The sequence below is a fragment of the Microtus pennsylvanicus genome, chromosome 5, assembly GCF_037038515.1.
Source record: "Microtus pennsylvanicus isolate mMicPen1 chromosome 5, mMicPen1.hap1, whole genome shotgun sequence".
Classification (NCBI taxonomy): Eukaryota; Metazoa; Chordata; class Mammalia; order Rodentia; family Cricetidae; genus Microtus; species Microtus pennsylvanicus.
Genome location: NC_134583.1, coordinates 133,295,004 through 133,319,932, shown reverse-complemented (window position 1 = coordinate 133,319,932; position 24,929 = coordinate 133,295,004). Strand labels below are relative to the sequence as shown.

At 43.9% G+C, this 24,929-nt stretch overlaps 1 protein-coding gene across 4 annotated transcripts in view; it reads right to left on the bottom strand.

The window, feature by feature from the left end:
* Positions 1-24,929, bottom strand: part of Vti1a (vesicle transport through interaction with t-SNAREs 1A) — a 345,424-nt gene that overhangs the window by 298,435 nt on the left and 22,060 nt on the right. For all 4 annotated transcript variants that reach the window (XM_075974426.1, XM_075974424.1, XM_075974427.1 and 1 more), the window contains exon 3: positions 15,194-15,304. In XM_075974426.1, the coding sequence (XP_075830541.1) occupies positions 15,194-15,304 (111 nt within the window). The remainder of the gene's footprint in view (positions 1-15,193; positions 15,305-24,929) is intronic.

Sequence of the window (24,929 nt, the reverse complement as noted above, 5' to 3'; positions counted from 1 at the left end):
CTCACCCTTTGGAAACCGTCAGAAACTATTTAGACTGACTAGCTCTTAAATGTGGACAAAATTCTACTCAAAGAAACACTGGAATATCCATAGACCTTCTTTTGATGATCATAACTGAAGAACAGGGGGTGGCTGCTGGTAGAAGCTCACGTGTTGATAAACACCCTACATGGCACAGTATTCTCCAACGAAGAATGGTCCATTCAAAATTTCAACAGTCCTGAGGCTAAGGATCCTGTTCTAGACCCAGGAGAATGCCTATTACTACTATTATTTAATTAAAAGAGATCTTACCTCCTTCTGCCATAAAAGGGAACCATCCTATTCCTACCAGAGTCTTTGAATCCAGACAGGAATGCACCCAATATCCCAGTTTACAACACAGAGTACAGGAAAATAGCTGAGTTAGTCTTCCCTGCCGATAGGCCTGTGAGTTTTAGAGAGATAAGGAGAAGGGAGGGTGCCACACTTTAAATTTTGCACTTGAAATGCTACCCCTGCAGAAAGAGGTTTTGCACAGAAGTGTGAAAACACACCCAATTTCCAAAGACATTGTCAAGAGCAGAATACTGATAGTTTTTACTAGTATGTTACCTGGCAGTGTTTACTAACGCTTTTTGAGAGAGCTTTTTTAAGAGAGCGCTTCTAATTGTGCTGGGCTTAAATAAACTGTTAGGAGTGGAAAGTAAACTCTTCATGCAAAGATTAAATAATGCAAAATTTTAATCTTAATGCAAAAATTTAAGTAAACCTTAAATGAATTTGGTCTTGGAAATTCCTATATTAAAATGCCACAACATGGCACATTTTAAACATCGGTGTGAGCCACACTGCCATCTATGGCCATTTCCCAGTTTTATTTTGTTGACAGTCTCTGAACACTGTTAGAAGACAGAAAATCCTTTCAGGTAGGCAATGCACTGGTAACGACTTCCCCCCAAGCATGTCTTTCTGACACACGGGCACACTTCTGTAGGATCCACCTGGGGGTATAACAAATAACTCAAAAGAGGTCAATTTAATGATAAAGAATACTTTGAAATTATATACTTCCTGGAAGATATCTCTATGACAACAAAGTAAGGCAAAATGCTTCAGCAAATATATTATGTTTAAAAAACTAGGAAAATAATTAATTTGGTGTAAAATTATAGTAGATTTTAAAATAGCACCTTTTAAAACTATAAATGGCAGTATTTTTCCAATCTCAGTATTTCTGACTAAATTCTACTCAGGACTAGTTTTCAATTTTTTTATAGTTTAAAATTCTAACTATTATATCAACAGTTTTCAACCTGTGGGTCATCAACTCCTATGGGGTCAAATGACCCTTTCATACAAGTCACCCAAGACTACAGGAAAATACAGACACTTACATTGCAATTCAGCAGCACAATTACAGTAATGAAGTAGCAGCGAAAATAATTGTATGGTTTGGGGTCAGCACAATATGAGAAGCTGTAGTAAAAGGTTGCAGCATTAGGATTGTTGAAAACCTTTGTTTTGTGACATTTGATGATTTAAATTGCAATCATAAGCTTTGGGTAGTATAAAATTAAAAATTTTCCAACCTGACTGTTTAAGGAACTTCCAGTTTCTTCCTAAACAAAAGGCAAGAAATCTTCTAGTAATTCTGCTACCAGGTTGCAAGCAACTTTCCCCAGACTAGTGCACGACTATCATCATATGGACCAAGAAGTTTTCACTTTCTTTCTAATCCAAATTCATTTGGCTTTCTGCCAAGAGAAAACAAAGACACCAGGGAAGCAAAGAGCAGTTCTGTGAAGATCAATGAAGACATTGACCATAACAGAATCCTATTTATCCATCACATCCGTACTTCCTTGTCTCTGATTAGAGGTTACTAGTAATTTCTTGACAATTCTTGTACAAAATTAAGTTACAATCTATCGTTCAAAACTTCACAGAGTAGAAGTGTGTGTGAGTGTATGTTCTCAAGAATGCACCTGTGTACAATACATGGTTTGTCCTACGAAATCTAGAAATAGCACATCATAAACACAGACTCTTGTATTTCACCTTAAGAAACTTTATGCCTGATTCGATGCTTTTGAATAGAAACTTTTACAATGAAAACACTCTCATGAGATGCTCTACTGGCATTTGACTTAAGAGTCGAGGTCAATGCCACTAAAGCTCACAGCTTGCTTTTGCTCAAGTGAGAATTTAAAATATTAGTTTTCCACCTACAGAAAAAAAATACGTATGTGTATCGCCTTTGTTTCCTCCAAGTAAAGATTATCATAAAACCTAAGTATACTGTGGAGGCCCAAAAATGTGAGCCTATTTCCACCTTGTCTGATAGTCAGAGTTTGGAGGTTGCTCAAAATTGTTGACAGCAACCAGGGCTACACATCCTGACTCAGAATGTGGTTACTGGTTCCTTTGACAGTAAGATGGTCCTTACAGGTAGATCCACTCCATCCTGACAGATGGTCAGGATCTACAAGCCTACTTCGGCTCCTTTCTTTGTAACAGGAGGTTTGACCTAGGGAATGGCTGCCTTCAGGATATTTGGTCTAAAATGGCTTCACTGCCTAAACAATAGAATGCTAACGACTTGATGTCTCAAAGTGCTGAAGCCATTACCTGCTCCAGCTGTCCTCTGTGTCTTGTTGAAGAGTCTATTGTTGCCTTCTTCACCCTTTTGTATTAGGGTATAAAAGAGTATGGAAAATTAAATGCATTTCAGTATTCACTGGAACTCCTTCCTGATACTATTATCCTATGTTTCTGTTTTATTATTTTTACTCGCATCTTAGTATTCTTTACTACCTTTTCTGACACCTATGCCCCTACCCTGATAAGTGGTACTTTTGTCAAGCCTGGCCCCTGACAGTATAGAAAAATGAAATTAATGTTTATGCAATTTGATAGACAAGTTATTGTAAGATAACAAATTTTTCTGGGTTAGGATTTTTCATTTAAAATCATTTTAGGGATTTGAAAGCAGAAAAATAAATAAAATTAACCAGAACTCCAACCCACAAGGAAGAAAGAACTGCACTGTGTTGGGTGCAGAGCTGCTGTGTCACCAGCACATGTATCACCAGCCATTAGCAGCTCCTAATCAAACTGGGGTCAGGGCTGGGCTCTTCCACTTACCCAGTGGGGCTTTGCCCACCTGTCTGGCTTAGTTTCCCACACCAGCTACTAATTTCCAAATTCAAATGTACACAGAGAGAATCACTTGAGGATGTGCACTAAAAACACCACTGTGATACCCAATAAAGTCCTAAGTGTGTGAGAGCAAGTCCATCTGGCGTCAGGAATGTTTAAAGGGACTCAGATTCCAGTGTGCAACAAAGGTTGGAGACCAAAGTCTGGCTTCATATTTTGTGCCTGGAAAATTTTCAGCCTGCTCCAAACTCACATCACCCTCACTGACCGCCCTGCGGCTTCCCACCTGCATCTCTGGTCATTCAATCTGCCTATGCACTCCTCGGAAAGCCCTCCTCATTTCAAGTCTGAATGTGCACATCAGCTCCTACAAGGCACGTCACCCAAAGCCCTTCCACTGCCATCTGCAGTATTTACACGGAAGCAGGATGGCTCTCCCCATTTTCACACACTACTCTAATGACCCTCCATAATTCCACTTACCACAGTATTACAATTACTATGGGTATGATTAATATGAATATGCAGATTTGGGGTTGATGATATAGATCAGTGACTAAGTGCTTTTCCTAGTAAGGTCCTAGGTTCAATTCCCAGGATCATGCATCCAAACAACAGCAAACTATTAGGAATTACCAAATCTAAAACCAAGTTCCTCAAAGCAACAGAAACATCACCACCTTGAAGTTTTCTTCGTTGGCTTCCAGGCTTGTTCTTTCCTTAGAAATATGTGTTTTACTGGTAGGAACTGGATACAAGTCATCCAGTTCCTACCACATTATTTATGTCTGTGTTCCAAACCAAATCCTAACAGAAGGGAAATTTTGGAGCTCTTAAACCACCGGGTTATTTGGTTGTTGGCATGCTACCATGAACTCTCCTCACAATAATGACAACATAAGGAGAAACTACATGCTTTCTCTGCCTCCAGTCACAATGGTGACTTCTAATGGTTTCAGGGCTAGAAACTGGAGAAAGTATATGAAAGAAAGACAAAGCCACTGCATGTGTATTTTGAACTCCGGATGAAAACTTGGTACAAAGACAACTCTAAATAGTAATAAATGCATATGATAAAATGATAGAATATATAATATCATAATCCCTCTACCTTTATTTCTGTCTCTACTCCCACAAGGTCAAGGGAAAGCTTGCTTTCTGTTACCATGGATTAATTTCTAAGATGTCTTTTACAAAACAAAATGGACTGGCACACAAAAGCAAGGCGAGAATGAAGGTCGCGTCTGAGAATGCAATGGAAGACTCCAAGTTTCAGCCTGGGTGCACGCTCCTGCAGCTCGCCCGCTGGAGCCCTAAGGAAGATGCTTTACGAGTTTCAGGATTTTTAAGGATCTTCTGACCTTGAGATACTTTAACCACTTAATTCTTTAATTAGGGGATTACTGTCTGTACACAGAAAAGTTGCCAACTAAAGCTTAATGCAGCTCTCCAAATGTTCTCATATTTATGATCCTATGAACCTTCCTCCTTCCTCCTTGTGTAGGCAGAATTCAAAGGTTCCTACCAGAAAACTAAAGCACAGGACAGACCGACCACACGCAGGAAGAAATACTGGATTTTCTCAGTATTTCCCACTTCTGTTTTAGAAACGTGGTCCATGACCAAACTTAGCTCACACACAATTAAAAAAGGGGTACTAACTACTTCTAGCAAACCTGCAACAATATTTACTTGATATTTTCGAAGTGTAAATAAGCCTTCTAATAGAATCCCTGGATCAGACAGTATTTGCAGTGACGGACCCTGAGCTACAGTCCTTCAATAAGGAAAAGGAGGAAAGTTTAAATCTCACTAATAGCAACTATAAACCTGTAGGTATCTAACTGTGAAATGAAAATTTTCTTCTTCCTGTTTAGTTTCAATATCATGTGACCAAAAAGAAGCCAGCTGTCCCCTCTATTCAGTTCAATGTACTTGTAAGTTTGGTAAGAGCACAGTGAGCAAAGTAGAGGAGTGTGGGGCTGTGCTCCCCACAGTGGAGAGGAGTGTGGGGCTGTGCTCCCCACAATGGAGAGGAGTGTGGGGCTGTGCTCCATACAGTGGAGAGGAGTGTGGGGCTGTGCTCCCCACAGTGGAGAGGAGTGTGGGGCTGTGCTCCATATAGTGGAGAGGAGTGTGGGGCTGTGCTCCATACAGTGGAGAGGAGTGTGGGGCTGTGCTCCCCACAATGGAGAGGAGTGTGGGGCTGTGCTCCCCACAATGGAGAGGAGTGTGGGGCTGTGCTCCATACAGTGGAGAGGAGTGTGGAGCTGTGCTCCATACAGTGGAGAGGAGTGTGGGGCTGTGCTCCCCACAATGGAGAGGAGTGTGGGGCTGTGCTCCATACAGTGGAGAGGAGTGTGGGGCTGTGCTCCCCACAATGGAGAGGAGTGTGGGGCTGTGCTCCCCACAGTGGAGTGTGGGGCTGTGCTCCCCACAATGGAGAGGAGTGTGGGGCTGTGCTCCATACAGTGGAGAGGAGTGTGGGGCTGTGCTCCCCACAATGGAGAGGAGTGTGGGGCTGTGCTCCATACAGTGGAGAGGAGTGTGGGGCTGTGCTCCCCACAATGGAGAGGAGTGTGGGGCTGTGCTCCATACAGTGGAGAGGAGTGTGGGGCTGTGCTCCCCACAGTGGAGAGGAGTGTGGGGCTGTGCTCCATATAGTGGAGAGGAGTGTGGGGCTGTGCTCCATACAGTGGAGAGGAGTGTGGGGCTGTGCTCCCCACAGTGGAGAGGAGTGTGGGGCTGTGCTCCCCACAGTGGAGAGGAGTGTGGGGCTGTGCTCCCCACAATGGAGAGGAGTGTGGGGCTGTGCTCCCCACAGTGGAGAGGAGTGTGGGGCTGTGCTCCCCACAGTGGAGAGGAGTGTGGGGCTGTGCTCCATACAGTGGAGAGGAGTGTGGGGCTGTGCTCCATATAGTGGAGAGGAGTGTGGGGCTGTGCTCCATACAGTGGAGAGGAGTGTGGGGCTGTGCTCCATACAGTGGAGAGGAGTGTGGGGCTGTGCTCCCCACAATGGAGAGGAGTGTGGGGCTGTGCTCCATACAGTGGAGGAGTGTGGGGCTGTGCTCCCCACAGTGGAGAGGAGTGTGGGGCTGTGCTCCATATAGTGGAGAGGAGTGTGGGGCTGTGCACCCCACAATGGAGAGGAGTGTGGGGCTGTGCTCCCCACAATGGAGAGGAGTGTGGGGCTGTGCACCCCACAATGGAGAGGAGTGTGGGGCTGTGCTCCCCACAATGGAGAGGAGTGTGGGGCTGTGCTCCCCACAATGGAGAGGAGTGTGGGGCTGTGCACCCCACAATGGAGAGGAGTGTGGGGCTGTGCTCCCCACAATGGAGAGGAGTGTGGGGCTGTGCTCACACACAATGGAGAGGAGTGTGGGGCTGTGCTCCCCACAATGGAGAGGAGTGTGGGGCTGTGCTCCCCACAATGGAGAGGAGTGTGGGGCTGTGCTCACACACAATGGAGAGGAATGTGGGGCTGTTCACCTGGGCTAAAGTTCACAGTGAGCATATACAGCGTAAACATCAGAAGAGGAAGACAGTGAAACCGCGAGATGGAAGGCACGTAAAGAAGCAAGGGCCAGCCACAAAAGCCCAGCAAGTGACCAAGGAAAACTGCAAAACAGACAAAAATCACGAAAGGGTATCTTTATTTTGACTCACAGTAAATTAATTTAAGAAACTTGATTAGTTTTATAAATTAGAAGCTTTTTTCAGTAAGGATAAGGTTGGGCAAAGTGACTTTTCAAAGGATAAAACTGGACAATTCTGTCATTGTCAATAGAAGAGAAGTCCGTTTTCAGTTGGGTTCCAGCTCTGAGTGAGAAGGTGCTTCCAGCGACAGTCAATGGAGTGAGTGGGGGTGAGGAGTGGGCTGTCCCCTTAGTCTTCAGGGTCAAGCATGCTCTGGTAGCTTTGGTGTCTGACAGGACTGCGGAATGAGTCCTGGTGTCCGTGGTGGCAACACTTGGGCACTTCAGAGACACTTGAGCACAGGTACTTACTCCATTATCTAATTTCTTAAAAGCAAGGCAAAATGTTTTTTAAAGCAATTTGACTCCCTATTTTAAATTCTCTTATACCCTTAAATGGCTTTTTCAGCCTTGGAAGGGCACAAATTCAAGCAAAATAACAGACAAAAATGAAACTATTTGTACGCATGGCCTATGACCTGCCAGGTTTATACTAACTTGAGATCAATAGCAAATTCTGGCAAAGTCCATCCAAGCCCTACTTTAACTTCTGATACAAGAAACCTTAAAATAGTTGACAGAGACATCTTCAACTACGATCACACAGCTTGAAACCCTCACCCTGGAGATCAGATCTGGCACAGACCCATCACCACCAGCCGAATGCCCTGAAAAGCTGTGTGCAAAGTCAAAAGTGCCTAGCCCACTTTAAGCTTTGCTCTGAACCTCACCAATGCAGAAGTGGATAAAAGACAGTAAGAATAGAACAAAACGCGGCTGAGGATTCGTGGAAAAGAAACGAGACGTCAGAACCATTATATATCATTTCAACTTACCAACTTATTTTAGTTTGGCAAAGCACAAAATTGACGTGTTTTATTCAAATATTGTTGTAGCCCTGGGGCCTACGTATGAACTATCTAGTTCAGTTGGGAGTGCTATGTTATACGGCCATGAATTCCCCTTGAGCTCAAACTTTAAGAGGCCAAGGAATAGATGGCAACTGGTTTGTTATGGAGTCATCACCTTGAGGTTTTTGGTTCCTTCAGTGAATGTCACTCCCTCGTTGTCATCTTCTCCCCTTTAATGTTTGATGTACACCAGGAAAGCACATTCATAAAACACGTTTCACTTAGAAATGAATTAGCTACAGTTATGACCAAGGAATTGTGGGTCATACCTGAGAAATGAGCAGGACGTCATAGGGAAACCAGGTGAGAAGCACACAAGACTGATGCCGGGGAGACTGAGGATGGCATCAGCCGTCTCTGGCCATCCGCTTGCAAAATATCAGATGGCTTCTGACCAGGACACAGTACGGGAGCTACTGGTGAAAAGTTTACTATTCATGAGCAAAACAACTTAACATTAGAACAGAGATGGCTTTCTCACTACAGCAATTAACTTCCTCGTGTTCCAAACACCAAATAACATTTTCCCATTAATTTTTAAACCGATGTGGCTTTAACTTAAAATAAACTGTACATCAAAAGAATGTAAAATAAACAGCCAGGAACACAATTTGATGAATTGGATTTATTTAGTTTATTTATCTAAACAGGGACCATTGGATCTCTTTAATAGGCTGACAGTTGCACTGGGCTGGTTAATAAAACATTCAACACAGTGTCTTCAGCCAATATAGAAATGCAAATCCCATCAGAAATATTTTATTCATGAGGCAGTAATTTCTGCTACTACCATAGTTGCTTCCCCTTTTTCTTCTTTTTTTAACGGCACTCTGCAAACAGACAGTGCCATCTAGTGCCTAACGGGAAAGTCGAATCTGTCACAGGCAACAGCTAATCAGAACACAAACAAAAACAAACAAAAAATCTCCCTCCTACTGAGATCAGGAGTACAAGTAAACATCCGAGTAGTTAAAAGTAGCTTGCCATTAAGGAGTATAGCTGAGAAAACTCTAAAAGCAATAGACCATACATGCATACACCCACATGCACACACATATCAATTTAGCATTTTCTCTGGAAAATACTTACTTCAGCTACATAAAAAAGATCAAAACGATATAAAGCCTAAATAGAAACCCTGTCTCGAAAAAAAAAAACAAACCCTGGTTTCTTTAATAATAAATGGCACCATAACTATAACGTTTTAAAGAAAGTATTGTTACATAAGGAAAATTTTCAACTAAACAGCAAAACTCATCTGGGACTCCAGCAGCACAGAAAGATGAGTTTCCACAGGACACATGTGCGGATGGACATCTGTCTGTACCAGGGCACACCCGACCTGTGCCTCGGCTGCAGTAAATATGGAAGTCGTGTTCACAGGTCACACAAGTCTCAGCACCTACAGTCAACAGTCTCGAGACTGAGCAGCCACATAAAGTCAGTCACTCTGGAAAATACTGAAGTTTCCTAGGCCAAGAAAATCTACTAAGGCCAGCCTCAAAGTCAGCAGCACAAAAACATGCTGAGAAGTCTCAGATCATATCACCACTTCACTCTGGTACACACAACGGGGCAGGGCGAGGGCCGTGAACCTCTCCTACTCCTGGTGGGAGACTAGAGCCGCACAGCATGGCCTGCCCCAACACAGGCTTTTGGTATCTTCCTACCAGCTTGGTCCACTTCCCATGTCCGTCTTTGAAATCAGCAAGGCCCAATAAGTAGAGTTAGAGTCTAAAACAAGACTCTCACAAGCAAAGAGCCAGCTGCATGGCAGCTTTCTTAACCACTCACCCTGGTAGAACTGACTAAATCCTCTTCCTAAGGAGAACCATGTGTGCACACAGGCACGTGATACCTCAATAGACCACTGCCTTTCCCCAGAAAGGTCACAAGTGTGTGCGAATGCCTAAAAGAAACAGTCTACACAGTCTCTGATTAAGAAATAGTGAAAATGTAAAATGAGTTCAAAGTTCAACCAGCTATGGGGAACCACACACGCCTGCTGGCCTCGTCAACGCTGTGTGTCTCCCTAAAGGAAGTACCTTAGAAAAGAATCCAGCGATATTCCTCCTTGGAGTCTGAAAAACCCCAGTCACAGTATCTTTTTCTCCTGCCACTTTTGAGAGTTAAGTGAGCGGTACACATTAGATGCTCAGCCCCAGTCTACAGACGGCTGGCCTTTCCAGAGGATGTTTTAACATGGAGGAGAAACAGAGCAGAAATGATCTGATGATCCACAATTACAGCGTGAAAAGGGCCCAGAACACAAGCCTGCCGAGCGGTATGAGAACTGCGGAACTGGGTTCTCTTTACGAATTTGCCTTCTTAGAAACGATCCTGATTAAAAACCCATTTGAAGATATTCACTGCAGCACAGTAAGTGGTGAAGGAAATAAACTGAAGCATACAGGTATTCAACAAAAGCTAACATAACTAAAAAATTAACATGCTCCTGTTAAAAATACCTAAAATTTACATAAATCAAAAATGTAAATATTCCCTGTATTGCATGCTCCTGCTACTGTTATGGAACTCAACTGTCAAAACAAAACAAAAATGTAAATATTACAATATACATTTTTAAAATGTGAATGGTATGACATCATTGTTACAGAAAGTTATGCAAGGGAAAGGAGAGACTGGAAAACAATCATCCAAAATGAAAACTTGACTTCCCGAAGCATATGAATTTTGTCTACATGTAGGCAGGGTTTTATTTTAACATTTATCTTGCAATTGTCTTAGTCTTTTTTTTTTAAAGCAGAGTGAGCAAGTTTGATTACAAAAGCAAAAATAGCAATCTTATGACCTGCTATTTTGTTAAAGCAGCAAAACTGAAAAGAATCAGTCAATTTAAGAAGAGTCTTCAATATCTGGGAAAGATGGGAAGAGGGCTATTGGGGTACAGCCTGTACACGTTATGGGCTTACATGTTACAGCAGGCATGTTTTGCTGTTTGGTCTCTCAACTTTAACTGTAATGTGAAGCTCCCGTATCTCTTGTTAGAATACAGGTATGTTCCTGAAAGAAGGTTCAAGTATGTGATAATTGCTATATATTAAAGCTGGGACCAGCAGCATTTCTAAACATGTTTCAACTGTTCCATACAGTCCCCACAAAGACAGAAATATCTCATGCAGCCACAAGTACAAGGGAGATACAATGTAAACAGAGGCATCAAGTTCTTAACCTTTTGCCAAAAAAAAAAATCAAAATTTAAATTTCTTTTTCCCATTCACACTTTATTTAGTCTCAGACTTAAAAAAAAAATAGAAGATGCGCACAGGCTGTCTGCGGATACTCAGATTGTCTGTCACCTGTGAAAAGAGACAGTGAGAGTAACCGCTGCAAAAGCTTCAAGCTGTTTCACATGGTCCTTTGAGCCCTGACCTAAGGGACGACTCCAGCAGTCTGCAGGCAGCTGGATTTCCGGAGCATTCAGCCTCACTGCAGAGACTGTCAATAGAAGTGCCCTTCTCTGATGTAGGCGGCTCCGCTCTGGCCTAACAATCACATCACATGGCCTGCGAGACGGGAGAGGACAGCATTCGGGCACCCTGACCTGGGAGAGGAGTGGACTTGGGCAGGTGACAGAGTGCTACTTCCAACTCCCACCACAGCCCAATTCTCCTTTCTATAGGAGTGAGCTGTCTTGAAGCTCAGCTCTGTAACAGGAAAAAAAATGCAACTACACAAATCAACCACAAGATGGTGCTAGCATCACAATGTAGTATCAGCTGTCCCAGGCACTCGACAGACCTTTGGAATCGCATCCTGATTCACCACACACTATTCCAATTCCTTGCCATTTACCGAGACAAACATCTTACACGTGTTTGTAACAAAAAGACAACTTCAGTGGGGTTTGTTTGTGTCTTGTTTAAATTTAAAGGGGAAGAAACAACCGTCAGCTCACTGTTTCCTCCTTTCACTGGTTCATTTTCTGAGACTGTTCTGACAACATGGCCTTTCTGTGCTAACCTCATGAGCTCTCACCTGAACCAACTACTTCACACAGTTTGTTTTTCAAGGCCTAGTCACACTCACACCAATACTGAAAAAAAAATAAAAGGCAACATAATAACCTGTATTTTTATCTGCTCAGGAGCCCCCTCCAAGGTCCATATTAGAGATTCAATTCCACAACAACGTTATGCTGATTCAGATTCAGGCTACATTCCGGGACTCAGGACAGGGCCTTGCACACAGCAGGACTAAAGAAGACTTGATCCATCTATGCCTCCTTGGTTCTACGGTGCTGCATGTTGAAGGCAGTGATGCACAACCATTCTGTCTACAGAGCACACCATGAGACTAAATGACGTACGCTAAAGAACTTCACCAAGGGCCAGTCACTATAAGCCACTGTGGCGGGGGCAGAAAGACAAATGTCACACATTCTCACACTTATGGAAACAGATGTCAACCTGTAGAAGCACAAGTAGCAAGTAGTCATCAGAGACAGGGAAGAGGAGAGGGAGGCAAACAGAAATTAAGAGGGGCTTTTTAGGTATAAGAAAAGCTCTGGGGGGCGGGGGAGAATAGGAGTCACGAGCAGAGAGTGAACTTGATCTATGCAGTGGGCATATGCATGCATGGAAATGCTCCAGTGTACCCTATTAATATGCAAAACTCATGTACATTAATTAGAACACATTTTAATTTTAAAAATAAAACGGACAGGTGAGGGGTTCAGCTCCATGGTTAAGAGCACCAGCTGCTCTTCCAGAGGACACAGGTTCTCAGCACCACGTGGTGGAGCACTACTGTCTAACTCCAGGTCTAGGGTAGTCAATGCCCTATTCTTCCTCTGCTGACCCCAGACATGCACATGGTACACAGACATACATGCAAGGAAAATACTAGTGCACATTTTTAAAAAAATGTTTTAAAGCTAAGCATGACAGAGCACACCTTTAATCCTAGTATTTGGGAGGCAGAGGCAGGGATATCTCTGTGAACTCAAGGCTAGCCTGGTCTATACAGTAAGTTCCAGGCCAGCCAGAGGTAAATAGTGAGACCAAGCTTTTCTCAGAAAAAGAAAAAAGCGTAAGTAAATACAACATAAAAGCACTGGAGAAAAATGTCTGCAGACACAGCGGAAGAAAGCTGGAGCAGTGAGCACACACATAAACGTGAATACTCAGCGACGTCACAGGACGAGAAGCTTAGGCTCACAGTCCCTGGTTCTGTTTATCTTCATAGAAGAAAATGTAACCGAGAAAGGAGCACTCATCCAAAACTACAATTACTAAATACCTAAAGTAAGACTAAACATTGGGTCAGGTGATACAGAAGCTACGGAAGCAAAGTAATGTGACATCTCACATGAAAACATTAAAATGGAACTCAGCCTTCTGGGCTGAGCCGCATCTCCAGGTTCACATGCTGAAGCCCTAGCTCCCGTTACACAGCACGTAGATGGATTTAGGGAACAGGTCTTCTAAGAGGTGATTAAATTCCAAAGCGGCCACAGTGTGTGCAGGAGATCCTGTAAGGACAGAAAGAGGCCACCCACAAGTAAGAGAGAAGCCTTGCAATGGAGTGACCTTGCCACACCTTTTCTGGTCTCCAAGACTGTGGCCTTCTGTTAAGACAGCTCTCCTAAAGGGCACACCTGTTGCTGGGTCTGAGGGGTGTTTGGGGGGCACTCGAGAGAACAATATATCTGCAGAAGAAGTCTGTGAAAATGAGATGAGCAAATGGAAATAATCTGGACAGACGCTTTCCTGCTCGCATCACTCACCACTGGGCAGTAATCCAAGGATTTCCTAAGTATAAACTTGAGTTGACAAATTCTGTTTTGTAATCCACCAGACAAATTATTAAATCAGTATAATTTTCTTCCTCCCTCAAATTTCTTCTACAAGAGAAGTCAGGGTCTCATGGAGCAGCTGGAGAAGATCTGACCCAGGGGAGCACAGGAACTAAGCACTGACACTGAGACCCATCAGAGACACTCCGCCCACGCCACTGCCACAACCCCCTGCTTGTGCCTTTTTAAAAATAGGAACACTGTGGCATTTATATCAGAGGGACTTATGGCCCCTCCCAAAGCTCACATGCTAAGGCTTAGTGGCCTGTCCGCCAGTGGCCCTCTGAAAGGAAGTCAGTCAGCGTGGAATATCCTGCACAGGGACAGGGATGGTGGCCACCACAAAGAGCACTGCTTTGATTCAGCACGATGTTCTGACAGCCATGACGGAGTCTTCTGACACTCTGAGGCAGATCTGCCTTTCCTCCTTACCTGCCAGCTTCTTCAGCAGCTTCTCACCATCTCTCACCATAGCTGACTATCACAGTGACTAATGCAGCCATCTGACTTGTCAGAGTTTCTAAGATGTAAGATCAGAATGCATCCGAGCCTCAGGAGCATTTCCCTTAATCCCACTGCCACTGGTGGGGAGGAACAGTGCAGTCTGGAGTGTACTTTCCAAACAAGTAACTAAGGAACAGCCAGACTCAGAACGATCCTTATAAACTCTAGACTCCACTGTAAATGTGGACCCCAGACTCACAAACACAGCAGATCTGTGTGACAAACCGTAACTGCGTCACTCACAGGTAAGGGACAATTCTTCCTTCACCTGCATGTTCTTTTACTTTAAATGTGAAGAGTATGAAATGTGATTTGTTTATGGAAATCCTAGTTCGCTGTGCCCATGTGCACAAGAACAACTTCGCATTCGTTACTTTGTATCATTCATGGTAATCTTATCAATGTTTTTATCTGAATCCTAAAATTGTGGTAAAACCCAAATAACATAAAATTCACGACTTTAGGTCCTTTTAGATGCCTGGCCAACTGGTGCTAGACCAATTCACAGTACTGAGCTGGAGAACTCTGCTTCTTGTAGAATGGAAAGTCTACACAGACAACAGTGCTAGGTTCTCCTTGTCCCATCCCCAGCAAGTGCCATTTTACTTTCTGTTCCTGGGTCTGACCATTCTCGAAATCTTGTGCAAGGGAACGTGCACCTTGTCTGTTTTCTGGGAGTGACTAGCTTGACTTTGTCTAATGTCTTCAAGGCCCCACTGTGTTGTAGCATATTCAGAAGGCTGATATGCCACCCAGCCCAGTTGCTTACATGACTGCTGGGTTTGCAGACTCGGGTCCTCATGCATTGAGCCATCTACTCAGCCCCAGGAACTGTAAAGGCCCGGGACACTGGAGCTTGAAATTCCAACCAAGGCTAAACACTATTAAGAACCCTGCAGACTCAAAGGCTGTGCCACTTGGATCTAGCTGCGAGCCATGTCCTCCATACTCTATCATTTGCCACCTCTAATCCCTGTCATCTCCAGTCCTAAACAAACCCATCTTTTGCAGGAGCTCTGAGACAGTGCACTTAATGCTGACTAAGGCATGGGGAGGAATCACCAAAGAAATAAGGTGGAAGTGCAACCTAACTCTGAGGACAACAGAGGGCAGATTGAACTCACAAAGTCTGTCTCCAGCTTTCCCATTTCCTGCTTGTAGCTTCTCATTCTGTTGCTGTACATTCCTCGACTTTGCGGTGGAATTTCTCGGACTTCCAAATCCATCTGTTCAAGCTGCAGTGGGAGGGAAAAAAATGTGAACCACATGCATGTTCTTTATTCGCCCAAATGGTTAGTGCTAAAAGGATTGGCTTCTAAGTCCTGGCTTTGCAGCTGAGGAAGCAGAGCTACGGCACTGGTGGCTCATGCAACACTGGAATGCTTTAGTGTTTACTTCCTGATTGGTTCAGGAAGCAGCTAGACAATGACACTGGGTGCTAAGCTGCTTGCTTTGTTGAGAATTTGTGTTGAAAAACGTGCGTTAATCAAAACATTCTCATTAATTTGTCATCAGTGTCCTTGGAGCAGCTGTTCCCTGCAGCCTGATCTGGTCACCTGACTGAATCTCCAGGATGATGGGAGACTATTTCCTGTGGCTCACCCGTGAAACAGCAGCCTGGCTCAGATATGTGAGGAAATTTCTTTGAGAAAGTTTTTCCTAGGTAAGAAAATCACATACAACCAACATGTGACCTCGGCCGCCAGCCTAACTCTTACACATTAAAACCACACTGATGAGCTAATGTATACTGCTATGTTAGTCAAGCCTTGCTCACTGAAATCACAGCAGGGCATGCTTTAGCCATCTGCCATCCTGGAACACTCTGCACACAGCACATGAGAGTTTAATGGATGCCGAGAGAGACATGCACTAACGGTTCAGAGCCCAGGCTTTGTGCGGACACTCTGTGTCCTCATTGTAGGCACCGGGATTGAACAGAGGTCTTAATGACCCTCAGGACAGCCATGAAGATGAACTGAGCAATGCCTATAATGTATTTAAGGCACTGTATCACTAGATTGACAGTAACTATAGTAATAGTTTCAAAGAAAAAGAGCAAGCACTCTATGAGGTTGCAAAGGGGGCTAATTTGTACAATCCCCTAAAAGAGGAAAAACCAGAAACAAGAGCAATTGGCCCAGACTATGTCAATAACTTCCACGGAAAAAGACAGCAATACATTTGCTTCTGAGAGCATTCTATTGCATTTGTGACCACTGCAAGTCTATCACCGCTATTTACTTGTGAAGACTGAATAGCTATAGTAGAATACAGAAAGACCAAACAAGCAACTCTAAATAAGATATGTACTTTTTTTTTTTTTTTTGGATTTTCAAGACAGGGTTTCTCCGTGCTTTTGGTTCCTGTCCTGGAACTAGCTCTTGTAGACCAGGCTGGCCTCGAACTCACAGAGATCCGCCTGTCTCTGCATTCCGAGTGCTGGGATTAAAGGCGTGCGCCACCACCGCCCGGCTAAGATATGTACTTTTATAAGAAAATCAGATACTTTTAATTAGCCTTTTGCAAACAGTGATCGTGTAAGTGATTGATAGAGTTCATCGTCAGTGTGAAGGTTGACCATCCCTTCCCAAGCAGACATTTAGTACATCTACTGCCCAGCAGTGGCATATCAGCTGCTCATGAGAAGGTTGACCATCCCTTCCCACGCAGACATTTAGTATATCTACTGCCCAGCAGTGGCATATCAGCTGCTCATGAGAAGGTTGACCATCCCTTCCCACGCAGACATTTAGTATATCTACTGCCCAGCAGTGGCATATCAGCTGCTCATGAGAAGGTTGACCATCCCTTCCCAAGCAGACATTTAGTACATCTACTGCCCAGCAGTGGCATATCAGCTGCTCGTGAGAAGGTTGACCATCCCTTCCCAATCAGACATTTAGTATATCTACTGCCCAGCAGTGGCATATCAGCTGCTCATGAGAAGGTTGACCATCCCTTCCCAAGCAGACATTTAGTATATCTACTGCCCAGCAGTGGCATATCAGCTGCTCATGAGAAGGTTGACCATCCCTTCCCACGCAGACATTTAGTACATCTACTGCCCAGCAGTGGCATATCAGCTGCTCGTGAGAAGGTTGACCATCCCTTCCCACGCAGACATTTAGTACATCTACTGCCCAGCGGTGGCATATCAGCTGCTCATGAGAAGGTTGACATCCCTTCCCAAGCAGACATTTAGTACATCTACTGCCCAGCGGTGGCATATCAGCTGCTCATGAGAAGGTTGACCATCCCTTCCCACGCAGACATTTAGTACATCTACTGCCCAGCAGTGGCATATCAGCTGCTCATGGAAGGTTCACATCCCTTCCCACGCAGACATTTAGTACATCTACTGCCCAGCAGTGGCATATCAGCTGCTCATGAGAAGGTTGACATCCCTTCCCAAGCAGACATTTAGTACATCTACTGCCCAGCGGTGGCATATCAGCTGCTCGTGAGAAGCATGACCGTGGCTGACACCCCTTCGAGACTCTGCTTTCCATTCTATTGATGTATAATCAGAAGCAGGATTTGTTTAACATTTTTTTCCACGGTCATTATTAATCATTTTAACATTATGCTTTTATATTTGTTTTACTAAATTTCCTAAAAAGCAAATGGAGTACCTCACTGAACCCAGTGCTTACCAATGGGCTAGGATAGCTGGCTAGCTCAAGAATCTGCCTATTTCCCACCCCCACCTCCCAGGGCCAGGTTTAGAGACATTACAACCTTGCCCGGTAGTTTACATGCAAACTTGGGTCCCCATGCTTGTGTGGCAATAAATGAAATCACCACGTATCAAGGCATTAAGGTCTGACAGTGTTACTGTTCACTTGCTTTGTAAGTTAGCACACACACTGGTGGGTTTTCCCATGGATTTCGTACACACTTTGTTCTTACTTGTCTCCCTCTTGTCTTGTCTCCCTCATTATTCTGTCTTCTCTTCTCACAAGCATTCAATTACCCTCTTTTTTTCTCTCTTCTTTCCTTAAGAATTTTCCACTATCATCTCTCTAGTTTACTGGGTCCCCTCCCCCATACCTTCTCTTTCAAATCTAGGATGTGTGTATTAAAAACAAATCTCATTTTTCCGAGTTTGGCTTATTCCACTTAACATAATGGTTCCCAGCTCCATCCTTTTTCCTGCAAATGTTATGATTCCATTTTCTTTACAGCAGAATCTAATCCCATGATGTAAGCACCACATTTCTTTATCATTCGTCGGTTGGTGGACGTTCAGGACGCTCCCGTGTCTTTGCTCTTGGGGACACACTGATATGAAGTATCTCTGTGGCAGTGGGTGGACATTCAGGATGCTCCCGTGTCTTCACTCTTGGGGACACACGGATATGAAGTATCTCTGTGGCAGTGGGTGGACATTCAGGACATTCCCATGTCTTCGCTCTTGGGGACACACGGATATGAAGTATCTCTGTGGCAGTGGGTGGACATTCAGGACATTCCTGTGTCTTCACTCTTGGGAACACACGGATGTGAAGTATCTCTGTGGCAGTGGGTGGACATTCAGGTTGCTCCCGTGTCTTCACTCTTGGGGACACATGGATATGAAGTATCTCTGTGGCAGGACGTAAAAGTCCCTTGGCTATACACAACAGCGGTATGTCTGTCTCATTCGGCATTTCCACCTTCCTTGGTTTAAGAACACTGATTTCCATACTGCCCTTATTCATTCATTCACATCAACAGTGGACATGGTTCCTTTCTCCAATATCCTTGCCAGTATTGGTTTCCTTTTTGGTTTTGTTTTATTTTTTTAATTTTTTGAGACAGTGTCTCTTAGGTCCTCTTTGTTGTCTAGGCTGTCCGGGGTTGTGGACTGTAGGTGGGTTTTTCTCCTTTTTGAAGAACTGTGTGTGGGAATTTGCTTCCTGGTCCCTTTCTTGATAAGCTCATGATTTAACTACTGACCCTTGCACAGTGAGTTTGTATCCTACTGCTCGGCTGAAAGTGCATACTAGATCTAAGCACTGTCAGGTGGAGTCGTTAGAGCTTTAAAAACAGGGCCGTGTCATCTTGAAAAGGCGGTGATTTGGCCTCTTCCATGCCTGGTTGTATTCCTTTCATTCCTTTCTCATCACTCTAGCTAGGACTCCCAGCACTGTATGAAGAAGACTGAGAGCGCGGACTTTGTAAGTATTTACTCCTTGCAAGGTGAGATATGTCTATTAGGATCAAGAATAAGGCACATATACTCATTCTGTTTTCACAACGCCTGTGCAGCCACTGAAGAGAAGAGGACACATAAGTCCAGTGTCCACAGATTACTACAAACCACGAAGGGCAGAAACACAACCGAGCAATCAAATCACAATCAAGCTTTTCTAACAGTTTCCTCATCAAAAGAACAGTCTGTAATCCAAGATACCATTAAAAGTAAGTAATTGGGCTTTCTGAACATTTTAAACGAACAAAAATGCTTAGAGTCACATCGTCATATTACTAATAATAAAGTATTGCCAGCTCCATGAGGGCTTGGTTTGGCACAACCCCTTCAATCAAGAAGAGACCAGCTTTCCCTCATCAAGTAAGCAAAATGTCTCTAGAGGCTTAAAAAAATAAAAACAGCAGTCCTGAAGAGGAAAAAGCTGCCACAGGAACTTACCAGTAGGAAAGTCATACCAATCACGTCTTAGCCCTAAGATGTGTAAAAAAATCAAGTGTTTATAAATCAAGATCCAAAAAACTGACCAGTTAGTTTTATCCCACCAAGCAGAAGGAAGAAATGTACGGATTGGCTGCTCTGGCATCTAAAGTCTCACACGAGAGAGAAGAAGTGTGAAAGAAACAGTTAATATACAAAGAAAGGATAAAGAAGGACAGGCATTAGAAGATGCGGAAACAGAGATGGAGACAGTGGCAGCAGCCCGAAGCCCCTGCAAGCCATATGGTACCATATGGTACAGAGACAGTTGGTCATTCTGAGCACAAGGAGAACAACAGACAGTGAAAACCAAGGAGGTCCCAGTCATGTCCATCTTAGACCCCAGGAAAAGTATGCTGTGCTATGGAGAACACCTCCAAATCTGCTGCCTCTGGTGCACGGCTCCACTGACAACTATAATCCATCAAAGCAAGACTGAAGAATGTCAGGCCCTCCAGTCACCCTCTAGAGAAGTCTCTGCCTTCCCAGAGCTGCCTAAGGGTCCAAGGAGGTTCTGAAGAACAACAATAGTCAAGAACCTGTGTTGCGGGAGGTCCTTCCACTCCTCCAGCCAATAGTCGCTGAGATACCAGCCCATTGGGGCATGGTCTCTCTCTTTAAAAAAGCAGCCACTTCCCTCCTCGCTCTCTCTTTGCTTCCTGCTCTGTTTCCGGCGACTAGACTCCTTCCTGTTTGCGCAGAGGGCTGTTGTCTGGGACGGTGATCTGTAAGTTTTTTCCCCTTTAAATAAATACCACCCTATTAATCATAATTCTAAACTGATTGTGATTTACGCTTTCATCAAACCTGCATCCCTAGGCACCTCTAAGGTAGTGCTGCAAAAGTTTTGGATATGTAACAGCAGCAAATGGAACCCTTCAGAAAATGGGCCTGAGTCTGCCAGCACATCCTCTGGTGACCCTTCAGTACTCAGAAAAGCCACCACTTGCTTCCCCCATGATGCACAGCAACAATCGAACAGTTTCCACAATGGGGGCAAAACACCTTTCCTTCTTTTTCTCCCTAGGATTTGTTGTCATGAAAAAGCAGTGTGTGAGCCAGGGCTCTAGGTGTAGACACCCCAGCACAAAGCCTACAGAGCGCATAGGAGAGTGTGGGGCCTTGTAGGGATAAGTCCCGCCCCTTAGGGGGCGTGTTCGCCTCGGGCTAATGTCTGCCTATAAATTTGGCGAGAGTGCTCCGAGCTGTCTCTTCTACTTTCCTGGTCTCCACGGGAACGGTGGTTCTGTAAGTCTATTTCTACATTAAAACTATATATTTTTTTACAAACTGTCTGCATTCGTTTACGCCGCTACATTTTGGCGTCCAACGTCGGGCTATTTTGCCCCTGACTCAAGCGGGTAGCCCGCTAGCTAACACAGCACCCTCCTGGGTACTGTTTTTCAGTTCGTGACTCCGGCCCCAGTGCCGAGTCCGAGACATACTCGGCCACACAGGCCCATTCTGCCTGCCTTGGCTAAGTTTTACAGCGGAACCCCACTGCCTGAATTAGCGGAAGCTCAAGTACCTACGGTTTTGCAACAAAAGCTGCCACAGCGGCAGATTTGGTCTGACACAAAGTGACTTGGCAGGGCAGTGGTGGAGCACGCTTTTGATACCAGCACTTGGGAGGCAAGGGCAGGCGGATCTCTGTGAGTTTGAGGCCGGCCAGGCAGTGGTAGCACACGCCTTTAATCCCAGCACTTGGGAAGCAGAGGCAGAGGGATCTCTGTGAGTTTGAGGCCTGCCAGGCAGTGGTAGCACACGCCTTTAATCCCAGCACTTGGGAAGCAGAGGCAGACGGATCTCTGTGAGTTTGAGGCCTGCCAGGCAGTGGTAGCACAAGCCTTTAATCCCAGCACTTGGGAAGCAGAGGCAGACAGATCTCTGTGAGTTTGAGGCCTGCCAGGCCGTGGTAGTGCACGCCTTTAATCCCAGCACTTGGGAGGCAGAGACAGGCGGATCTCTGTGAGTTCGAGGTCAGCCTGATCTACAAGAGCTAGTTCTAGGACAGGCTCCAAAAACACAGAGACCAACAACTGGCAGGAACCGATCATTGCAGGTAAAAAATTTTTTCTTTTATAAATAAAATGTCTGAACACATTACTGTTCAAGAATTTAACAGTTTTTTTAATTGTACCATGTGGGAGATTTTACAAGAGGTGTCTATCATGCCACCCCTATGGATCCTTCTGGGATTCGTAGTTTTCAATGGCACCAAATGATTTGATAATAGAAATATGATAAAGTCTTTACGAGACGAATCCAGGATTCTTAAGGCAGAGATAGAACGCTTAAAAACAATTGAGAATGATAACAATCTTCTCAAGAATCAGTTTGAAGTTCTCCAGACTGATAACAATCTTCTCAAGAATCAGTTTGAAGTTCTCCAGACTGATAACAATCTTCTCAAGAATCAGTTTGAGGTTCTCCAGGCTGATGTTAAGGAGAAATTCATTACTATGGAAGAGGGAACAGCTGATCTGGATCGTAAGGTTCAGTCCCTCTCTGTAGGAACTGAAACATTAGTGGCTGATATTAAGGAGAAATTCATTACTATGGAAGAGGGAACAGCTGATTTGGACAATAAGATTCAGTCCCTTTCTGTAGGAAATGAAACATTAACTGAGAGAATCAAAACTGCTGAATGTGACAATCGGATTTTGTCTAAAGCTTATGACAGATTGACAGAAAGATTGTCAATACAAGAAGGCATGGTTTATGCCATAAAAATTATGTCCAAAGATGAGATGTTATCTCTAACGGACAAACTTCATACTTTAGAATCCTCAATGAAGGCTTTGGAACATAATTCTGGACAGGAGATTCAGACATTGCAGAAGGCAATAGTGAATAGAATTGAAAAGATTGAGGAATTTCTAAATTCTGATGAAGAAGAGCAAAGGGTAGAAGGGCAAATTTTAACTACATCTGTGGGTAAATCTCTCCGGGACAATTTCCACAAAGCTCTACCGACAGCTCTACCTGCCTTTCCAGTAATAACAACAGAGAAGGTGGTTGGTTCCAGAAACCCTAGGGTCATCAAGGAGGATACATGGGAGCCTGTCCGTATGAATGACCTCAAGGAAATTAAACAGGCTGTCATGACTTTTGGGATGCAAGCCTCTTTTGTTAAAGAGATGCTAAGATCTTGGGCCACGACAAACAGAGCAACCCCCTTGGACTGGCTCCAGCTGAGCTCTGCAGTACTTGAGAGTGGACCACAATTGAAATGGCAATGCTTATTCAGGCAAGAGGTTAAACTCTTAGAACAGCAGGAAAAAGCAAAGGGAATTGACATTTCCCTAGATAAAATTCTAGGTGAAGGGCTCTTTTCCGACCCTCAGGAACAAGCTAATTTGGATGAAAACACACTCTCCATGTGTACTACAGCAGCCTTAAGGGCTTGGGACAGGGTACAAGACCCAGGACAGAGAATAGAATCATTTGTCAGAGTTAAACAGGGTCAGAGAGAACCCTTTAGTGACTTTTTACAAAGATTAACTAAGGCTGTACAAATAGGGATATCTGACCCAGAAGCAAGACGTATAATGATTGAGTCTTTGGCTTATGAAAATGCAAATGTGGAATGCAAAAGGATTTTGGGGCCTTTAAAGCTCAGATCAGCGCCTTTGGAAGAATGGGTCTTGCATACACTCAATGTTGATACATTTGATTATGGCACTGAAGCATGGGTAGAAGAAGCAATTTCCAATGGTAAAAGGAGACACCAGAATACCAAATGTTTTAATTGTGGCAAAATGGGTCATATGAAAAGGAATTGTAGACAACGGATTTTCAGAAATAATAATAATAATAATAATAATGCATCTTTCAGAAATAATAATAATAATGCATCTTCTAGAAATAACAGAAATAGGAGGACTCAGCCTTCAGGTTTATGTAGAAGATGTGGAAAAGGCAGACATTGGACGAATGAATGCAGGTCTACAAGAGATAGACAAGGCAACCTGATACAGTCGGGAAACGTGAGAGGGGGGGCCTCACAGGCCCCCATGGCAAACATGGTTCAGTCATATCCAGTTTCTGCAGAGAATGTGCCTCATCAGGACAATTAGGAAGCCCCATGCCTACTGTTACAAGCAATAATGATCAGAAAGATAAGTTACGTGTGTTTTGGCAAACTTCTATAAATGATCAAAGACCTAAACTGAGAGTGTGTGTAAATGGCATTTTTATTACTGGCCTGCTGGACACAGGTGCTGATGTAAGTATCATTACCCCAGAATCTTGGCATCCATATTGGCCTCTTCAGAATGTAAATGTTCAGCTCCTGGGAATTGGAACCCTATCTCGAGTAAGACAGAGCACGAGATGGGTTGAATGTATAGGGCCAGAGGGACAAATAGGAAAATTAAAGCCATATGTAGCCAATATCGCAATGAATTTGTGGGGTCGTGACCTATTACAACAATGGAATACCGAAATTAACATTCCTGCTACTTCTAGAGCCTATAGTTCTGAGAATAATATTAAAGATATTACAAACGGAGAAAACCGGCCATTCGGGCTGTACAAGAACAAGCAATTGATGTCCCTTCAGAGATACCAACAGCCTTGCCTCTAAAATGGTTGACTGAGAAACCAATATGGACAAAGCAATGGCCTTTAGCTGAGGAAAAGTTACAGGCTTTAGAACAGCTGGTACAAGAACAATTAGATGCTGGACATATAGAAGAATCTACCAGCCCTTGGAATTCTCCTGTATTTGTGGTTAAGAAAAAATCAGGTAACTGGAGAATGGTGACAGATCTCAGGGCCATCAACAAGGTTATTCAACCTATGGGCCCTCTGCAATCTGGAATTCCTTTGCCCTCTTTATTACCAAAAGGATGGCCTCTCATAGTTATTGATTTAAAGGATTGTTTTTTCACCATACCTTTGCAAAAAGAAGATAGAGAAAAATTTGCCTCCACAGTGCCTACTTATAACAATTCTCAACCTTCAAGGAGGTACCACTGGACCGTTCTCCCCCATGGTATGTTAAATAGCCCCTCCCTGTGCCAATATTTTGTGAACCAACCATTGCAAATAATACGCAAGAAATTTCCCAAATCTATAGTATACCATTACATGGACGACATCTTGTTATCCGATTCAAACATGGATACCTTGAACAGACTGTTTGAAGAAATAAAGATACTTTTACCTAAATGGGGATTGCA